This window comes from Accipiter gentilis, chromosome 18, assembly GCF_929443795.1.
Source record: "Accipiter gentilis chromosome 18, bAccGen1.1, whole genome shotgun sequence".
NCBI lineage: Eukaryota > Metazoa > Chordata > Aves > Accipitriformes > Accipitridae > Astur > Astur gentilis.
In genome coordinates, this window is record NC_064897.1 from 9,237,602 (window position 1) to 9,246,103 (window position 8,502).

Below are 8,502 nucleotides of genomic sequence, written 5' to 3' on the forward strand. Positions count from 1 at the left end.
TCATTCTTGTCTTGAAGTGTAGGCACAGTACTGTTGAAAGACCCATTGAATGGCTTTGTAGTGGGAAAGCAGACTTCACTATATGCAATGTTGAAAATGACATCAATTTTGTATTCTGGCAACATTGCTTGGACAAAGTGTGGGCTAACGTACCCATCCGGCACTCTTAATTTCTCTAGTGCTTCCTGGATTTCATCTTTTGCGCACCAGCTGGATGACCTGTTGGCACTTGTACACAGTGAACTGTTATACCATGAGATTACTGTGGACCCAGGTTTGAGAGTGGTCACCATGATGTCTTTGGGACTGCTGGAGTTGAAATAGAGGGAGAGCTTCTCTATAAACAAACTAATCCTTTTCCTCTCTCTCAGGAAAGAGTAGTAGCTGTTTTTTGTTCGGACAGTGTAAAGGTGGCACGGTACATTTGTGGGCTTCAGAAGCTCAATGGTGAAGGATTCCCAGGCAGTCAGTCCTCCTGAATCTGTGGCAGACAGCACAAACTCCTGAGGCGAATACTGGAGATCGATATCAAGGGGATAGCCATGCATGGTTTGCTGAGAGGTGTTAAACTGCAGCCAGCTTTCTGATCCTGATGGAGAGCCATCAGCTGGAATGATTTGTAGAGATAACTGAGTTGAGTTGCCATCTTCCTCATCGTAAAACGTGTTGGCAGGTATAGGAAAAAAGAAGAGGGATCCGATAGTTGCTGTTAGAAATTTAATGGAATGAACAACCTTTGGGGAAGTGTTTGCTTGCCCTTTAGAGAGGAGGGAAAAAAAGGAAAGGAAAGAATTATGTGGAAAAAATATTTATCTGATAATGATAGCAAATAAATCTTGTCAGCCACATAGTATTATGGAGCATGTTGGCTAGAAGGGACCTCTGGGGGTCATCTAGCCAATCTGCTCCAAGCAGAGCTGTAGCCAAGACGAAATGAGATCAAGCATGGATTTGTCTAGCTGAGTCTTGAAAACTTCTCAGGATGAAGGTCCCAAGTCTGTCTGGGTGACTTGTTCCATTGCTGTGTTACCCCTGAGTGAAAAAGTTTTCCTGATGTCAGAACCTCCTAAGATGCAGTTTTGGGGCTATTGCCCCTTGTTATATCATCTTCAGAAGAGAAGTGTTACGTTGCTCTCTAGACTCCTTTTTGAGAAACAGTACTTCTTAAGGATTTTTTTCCCCACTGTTTTTCTTAAGTTATTTCCTTTTGTGATAGACATTGCAAATCATTCTTTCCTATGAAGTGAGTAACTGAGCACAACCACTTAGCTACAGCATCATTTTGGAAGACAATCTGAAGGGTTTTTTAAAATAACTTTCTCTGACTGCATTAAGATGGAAATGTGTTGAAAATCTAGAGCTTCTGTAGTATCCTTAAATGGGGTTCACATACTAGTCCTTGGGAGCCTTAGACTGCAAATACATGGGTGATAACTATCTAAAATCCAATAAAGCACTGTTTTGTTTAATCTGTATTTTTTCCAAACCCAAGGCTAACAAGACCAACTCAACATATAATCAGAGGATAATCTCAAAAGCAATTAAAAAGGTTCAAGTTTAGATTTTAGTCTTAAACAGATTAATTCAAAGCTAAAATATAGAAAACAAAAGATAAATTATCTTTGAAAAATCTGCTTTACATTGTGTGATAACTAATAGCTAATGTCTTGTAAATCAGAAGCAAGCCACTTCAGCTGCTGTCCTTTCTTAGCCTGCATTCAACTGGGTGGATGGCATTTGTTTTTTCAAGGGACAGTGGGCCTGTCACCTCACGCAGCCTATGACCTGTGAATGATAATGGCAGATGATGAGAATTGGCAAGGGGAATTCTGGGCTTGCCTCACTTCTACTGAAACTTAAGCTTGTAATAGTACTGTAAAGCGTTGTCCTTGATTACACCTTAAGAGCAACTTCATTTGCTTAACTGTATTTAGATATATGTTTATTTAAAGGGTTGTAAATATGTACAACACTGTTCTTTCTAGTCTAACATATTAGTCAGGTTTTGTACAGTGCCTTCCCAAACAATAATATCTTATTCTAGTATCTTCTACACAGAAATACCATGATATGCCTCTTGGGTGATGCATTTACTTCATGGTGGCAGTTAAGTATGTCTCATTTCTAATGGTTTAAATATCAAAGAGTAAGGGCAGTGTTCCTTCCTATTATTGTGAAATTCTTGCTTGATTTTTTTAAATTTTGTGTTATGGAAAGCTTATGTAAACTTCAAGGCCCTTCCTTGTATGATTGGATGGTCTACTAAAATCCAAGTTTGGAGTACCGTTTGAAGCTGCCCAACAGGACTGCCTGGTTCTGTGATACTGTAACTGTCTCTAGATTCTAGCACAGATACCATTAACAGAGCTGTCATCAGGCGTTACATTGATTTGCCTTCATTCCCCAACATTAAGTTTGCAGGGACCCCTGGGAGCGTGCTTGTACAAGCTGAGAGCCTCAGAAAGTGCAGAAGCTCATGATTGTTTCCACATGAAGTGTCCTCTTGGGAAACAGACACAACTCCTGAAGAAACAATTCTTAACTCTGCAAAGAATCAGTCCCAGCCCTGCCATCTGAGTGCTCTGTCATCAGATTCTGAAATGGTGCTTATGTACGAGGTAACTATTAAAACATGTTATTGTTTCATCTTCTATTTCCAGCACTGATCATGGATTTTTTGTTTGGGGATTTTATGAGAATACATTTGTTTTTTCTTTATACCATTGAGCTGTGTTTAGCATCAAGACTAATTGCAGATTAATCAGGCAAGTACTGGGTGTCTTGTTACCATGCTACTTCTGGAGGCAGCAGACACCCTGCCTGGGACAGGATTACTTTGAGTGCTGCACATCTGCCCAATTTGAAGAGCTCCTATGAATATGTGAGTGGACACCAAGTAGGCTGTAGGTGGTGACAAATGTGGTGACAAATTTGAAAGGAAATCTCTCTGTGACAGGTAAAGTTTGCTGGCAGGCTCAAGGAGTAAGGGAAATCAGGACAGGAGGAGTTCTGCAGCCTGTGACAAAAATGTTCCTTTCTTCCCTCCATTTCTGGATGTCATTTTTTTGAGTTTTTCTAGACTTCAGGGTAAGGACCAATTTGCAAGATTGAGTAAAATCATGCCCTAATCTTATCCGCTCGTATATATTACCTAATGTAAATAGTAGGGAAGGATTAATTTGGAAGGACATGAATCTTTAGGTCATAATAGTTTTGAGGACTGGATGGGTTCTAGTTATAGGAAAACAGAGATACCTTGGAAGATGGATGAAAAAGTTGATGATAGCTATGTGCAGAAGTAAGAAAACAGAAGTAAACTTTTTACCTGGGGTTATATTCTGAAGCTCTCGTGAAACAGAAAATGCAGGAAGAATCCATGTACTTTGCATGGACTGTAGTCTTTCAGATATGGGAAACAGCAAGGTGCTTGGATCCTGGTGCGATGGCAGTACCGTCTGAACCACCTCTGAAAATGAGATCATTACAGTATAAGATGAAAGATTGTTTATGTAAAAGGGATCTTATGTAAATAATTTGCTATAGTCTTGGGAATGTAGTTTAAAGGCTTTTCTGGCATGTGACTGAAAACTTTGCTGGTATCTGCTGGCATGGGAAGGAAGCTAGTGTTCAACCTCCCATTTAGAAAATGGGGGAACTCTTTACCCAAGTGGCTTCTCTCACTGGAGCAGAAAGATATTTTTTAACATCTCTAGATGGCCTGTGTTTGCAAGAGTGTTAATAACAGTATTGTTAGGGCTGTGTTGTCAATCTGTGGGCTTTTACAGGTGCTTGCTTGGACACCTGATTGCAATCCTATTTCAGACTACAGTCTTGCACTATGGGTATAGACTCAATGTAGGTCTAGTAAAGTTTTACAAAGAAGGTGCTGAAGGGCATTAACAAGGTCAATGCATTAAAAATAGGGGCAGTCAGGTCACTCTAGATTGAAGGAATAATTTGGCTCAGAATGCTGCACTTAGTATTTAAGATCTACCATGTGTACCTTTTTACGGATGTAATGTAAGCGGATTCAGACATAATCCTGCAAACTTATCCAGCTGGTCCTACAAACATACCATCTCTGTAGTCTACTGTATACTTAAGCCTGAGTCACAGATTCATGCAGCTGGAGGAGAAGGCAAACTATAAATGGTGTCTGGTCCAATTCTTTACTCTTTAGGATACTCAACTACTTCTGTGTCATTTCTGATAAATATGTATTGTTCTGTTCTTAAAAACCCTTCACAATGTTCCCCAAGCATCTCTTCTAATGTTTTATTATCCTTACTGTGAGAAAGTTTATCTAATGTCTTAAGTCATCTTAACTGCAATTGAAGGTCATTAGTGCTTCTTCAGTTCCCAGGGGATACTGAGAGCGCTGCTTTCATCTTTTCAGCAAACTGTTACATAAACCTGGATCTTTCACCAGTCTTCTAGACTAATCATTTCAGTTTGTCATGTTTTCTAGACCTCTGACCATCCTTGTGTTCCTCCGGAGTTTTTTCAATGGGTCGACATCTTTCCTTAGATAGGACAGCCAAAGCTGTGTCCAATTGTTCAGCTGAGCTGTTGCCTGTACCAAGTTGAGCAAAAAAAATTACTTTCCCTTATGATGAACACTGCTGCTGACACATCCCTAGTGCCATGAAGTCATGCTTTTACAGAAGAAACTGTATCAAACTATTCTGTCAGGACTCTCAGGGCAGGAAAGATGAATAGAAAGTCAAGTCTTAAACATACCCATTATACTACTGGACAGATGAGAAGTGGCATTAAATAAAGTCACTAGAGGTACTTCTACAGTATCTGACTTGATGTCTGAGGTCTTGTGTGAGTCCAGGGTAGACTCAGTGACGTTTGGCAAAATTCTTGTTCCCAGATCTCTGTCTGAATGCAATTCCTTTGTGCCACTTGATAATATACTTGCAGACTGCATCTTTGTTCTGAGCATGCTGCTGCCATAAGAAGAACAAAGTACATTTGTTGGTCTGGATAGCTCAGGCATGTCAAAGCTAGAAAAGTCTACTGGCAGAGTAAGAACTGGAGTGGTATCAGGATGGGACAGAATGATCACACTTGGTTCATAAGATGCTTCAGCTCTACTAGGGAAAGTACTGTACAGCATGCTAGAAAAGCAGGCTGAGGCTTCAGGACTGAAATTCAATTTGGGATAGAGAGTCTGTGTTTCTCTCTGGGTTATGGAAGAAACTGTGCTTTTCCCTCCAGCAAATGGAAACCCACTGGGCTGTGGGATAGTCATAAAAGGTTTAGATAACTGTTCATAGTCATTAACGAACACTTGGCTCAGATGGCTACTTGCTAGCACAGGTGGAAATGTGTCATCGATGGGAAATGTGAAGTCAGACAAAGTTGTAGCTTTTACTGAAGCTTTTGTGAATAGTGAAGGGAGTGTTTCTGGAGAGAGGGATGCGGTAGGAAGCATTTCAAGTTCTGGAAAGTGGCTTTTTGCCTCATCTCTGTAATCTGATATTTCTGATACTGATGTTGCTTCTGGCAAAAATACATTAAATTCTGTCTTAGAAGAAAGTGCCTCTGCTGAGCTGTGAGGCCATTCATGAAGAGTGTTTATCACCCACGTGTACATGGAGCTGGAAAGCTGGTCTGTGTCTGAAGTGATGTCCTGTAGGAAATGGTATGTGGGTACTTGGGATTTACTAGAGAGGAAATATGAGTCTGTTTCAGGCACGTGAGGCTCTGGCTGCTCTAACAGCAAGGACTTGCCAGAAGGTCTAGTGGGTGGCACTTCCAGCTCAGTGAAGAGAGGTGTTGTTTTAGTAATCAGTGAAGGTGAAACATTTGGGAAATTAGAGTCTGCAAACATAATAGATACTGGTGGGTTAGTTGCCATGTCCCATGCTGAGTCCACTTCTAAGGTGACCAAACTTTCTCTACTTATTAGATGGATATTATTCTGCATCTTGTAACTTGCCATCATTATGTTTTCTTCGGAGAAAGATGATAAACTCTGCGTAGGTGATACCACAAGTTGGGTGAGTAAGTGGCTTGCCATAGTAGAGGACAAAGGCCTGAAAGCATCTCCTGCAGCTGGTCTCTGGGTAATTCTAATTGGTTTTAATGTAGGTGTTGGCGTGATCATTAATCGCCTACGTTGTCGTCTTGGAGACTTTCTTTCATCATCACCTTTCCTAAGTATTCTCCAGCCTGCAACTTCATACCCTAGCAGCTGTGAGAGGTGATGTGAGTCAATGTTGTGTTGCAGGACTTGGATGAATTCGTGGAGCACAGCAAACCCTCCACACTTCACAGGCCAGGAGAGTCCTACATAATGGTTCACCATAAAGTCAATGTGCCCAGTGTCTTCAGCCACTACAGTCAGGCTCTGTGAGCCTCTGTGTGCCAAATCTGTGTATTGCAGCAGGGTTAGCAGGGAGGAATCCAGGTGGAGATATTCAGCCATTGTGCACACGATGTAGAGGCGTTCCTGTACTTCCAGGATTTCTGCTCCAGCAGAGAGAATGATTTCAGCAGAAGTGATGGGAACTCCCTTCCCACACCTGATATTGAAAGTCCAAAATGGCATTGGTTAAGAGCTGTTTATCTGCCCGCCCCCGTTTTTGTGAAGATACCTGTTTGGATTTAGTCTATCATCTTACGCACATGTGTCACTCGGAATTTTACCTTAGTCCAAAACTTCCTCCTACAGGATATATGAACGTTTCCCATTCCATTAACTTCAGTGAGCACTAGGTTTGATCCCATTGCTTGTGTAGAGCACAGCAGCATGGTCTGAATTTGCCAAACACTGTCCTCATTATGTGGACTTGGAAGTAAATTCACTTAAGAGATATTCCCTGTCCATTAGACTTCAAATGTAGCTACTTACATTAAGAAAGTACCATCAGTGGAAGTAGTGTCTTGTGGGAGGCAATTCAGAGCCTTGCTGGGAGCCTGCTTCTCTCCCTGCTGACAGAAGAGCTCCAGTTCCAAACTGGGACAGGGAGGCTGGATGCCACCTGTACAGCAGCCACCTGGAGAATCAGTGCCCCAGCACCGCTGGGCTTGCAGTCTTCATGCCTGTGCTTGCTGTGCACTACCGCTCTGGGGCAACGAAGCCTGCTGCTTTTAGATTCAATGTGTGCTCATTCAATATTTTGGGAGTGTTTTTTTTTGTTTGGTTTGGTTTGGTTTCCCTGATGTCATATTTCCATTGTAGGAAAAAAACCACCCTGTGTCGGTTAGGGAGCACCCATCTACTTTTTTTAAACACACACACGCCCACCCTGCAATGATTAGGGCAAAAGCTGTTGGAAGCTAGCATTACTCACTGGTAGCTGTTTGGCATGTAGTTCAAGCTCCCCTCTGTGTCCAGGAATAAGATGCCATCCTCAACATGGATGGTGAAATTTCCAGCAGCTCTCAGTGTTTTCTCGGCACGTGTCGTTCCAGAGGCAGCTATGTTCAGCAGGTATACTCCGCTCTCCCCTGCCATCGGCAGTCCTTGCAGCATGTTTGTATTGGGGTTGAAGTCCAACCATTTTGGCAAATCTGCACCGCTGGCTAAAGTGACCTGCTCCACAACAGAATGGCAGATAAGCGGAATGAGAGAGAGAAAATGGTGTCACTACTCTAGTTTTACATAGTTCTGTCTGGTTCTAACTGGACAGAAGTCCAGGAACAGCCACAAATGATCCATTTGAAAATCTAGAAACCACAGTGCCTTGATTTTTGTGTAGTGTGTGTTTTGTGTGGTTTTTAATGTAGTGGCAACACTGTGCATTTTTAAGACCCTGCGTTCTTCAGACTGCAAGTAGATAAAATGCATATCATGCAGGGGGTTTGTTTACGTAGTGTGTAACTGCTATGATGGCAGTGAATGGCGGTGAGATTTTTGTCATCAGTTCTATTTCTAGTACATCTGAAGCACTTCTCTAGAAGGAGATTTTTAACGAGTTCATTTTAAACATAAAGTGAATGCCTATTTGCTGCAGGATTGTACCAAGAAGTGTATTTAATAGCATTACCTTGTACTGGCTTATCGTTCCCTGAAAGGCAAATACTGGCACTGGATAATAGAATATTTTTCCCATAAGGACAGTTGCATCTGGGATTCCTTGCAGGCTCTTTGTTTCTTCATGTCTGTTATTCGATCCCTTGGCAACCACAGCAGGCATGTTCACACAGACAGATGCCAGCGCAAAGAGAAGAGGGAGCGTGGGTATGACTCCTGTCCCTGGCAGCAAAGGGGACCCCAAGGCAGGAAAGCTGTTGTGGGTGTCCGCTGGGTCCCCGCAGGCATCCATCCTCACCCGGCGGGCGTACGGGGCTGCGCGCCGCTGGCAGCCGGCTGCTGCTACTTCATTGCGCTTCGGAGCTGTAAGGGAAAGAAAAAACCCCAACCCGTGCGCGCATGCACTTCGGATCAGTCAACTTCATCTCGAGGGGAAGCCAAAAGCTCTCAAATGTGGCAAGGCTTCACGCTGCACTCGTTACAGCCCTGCTGGTCTCTTTGGGCCACGGTGA

At 42.5% G+C, this 8,502-nt stretch overlaps 1 protein-coding gene across 1 annotated transcript; it reads right to left on the reverse strand.

The window, feature by feature from the left end:
• LOC126047960 (uncharacterized) lies at positions 1–8,502 on the reverse strand. The gene is made up of 5 exons (XM_049822286.1): positions 7,308–8,502; positions 4,741–6,536; positions 3,326–3,466; positions 154–757; positions 1–10 (listed from the first exon to the last, which is right to left on the reverse strand). Exons 1-5 carry the CDS (start codon positions 7,487–7,489, stop codon positions 1–3), a joined length of 2,733 nt encoding a protein of 910 aa, XP_049678243.1. The 5' UTR covers positions 7,490–8,502.

Bases quoted from the DNA above. Each gene is read 5' to 3' on its own strand.
- LOC126047960 (XM_049822286.1), bottom strand. From the start codon at position 7,489: ATGCTGCAAGGACTGCCGATGGCAGGGGAGAGCGGAGTATACCTGCTG. The intron at 6,537-7,307 runs GTGAGTAATGCT...TTTCAATATCAG, and splicing joins TACATGCCAAACAGCTACCA to GTGTGGGAAGGGAGTTCCCA. The intron at 758-3,325 runs GTAAAAAGTTTA...TCCTCTCTAAAG, and splicing joins GCTTCAGAATATAACCCCAG to GGCAAGCAAACACTTCCCCA.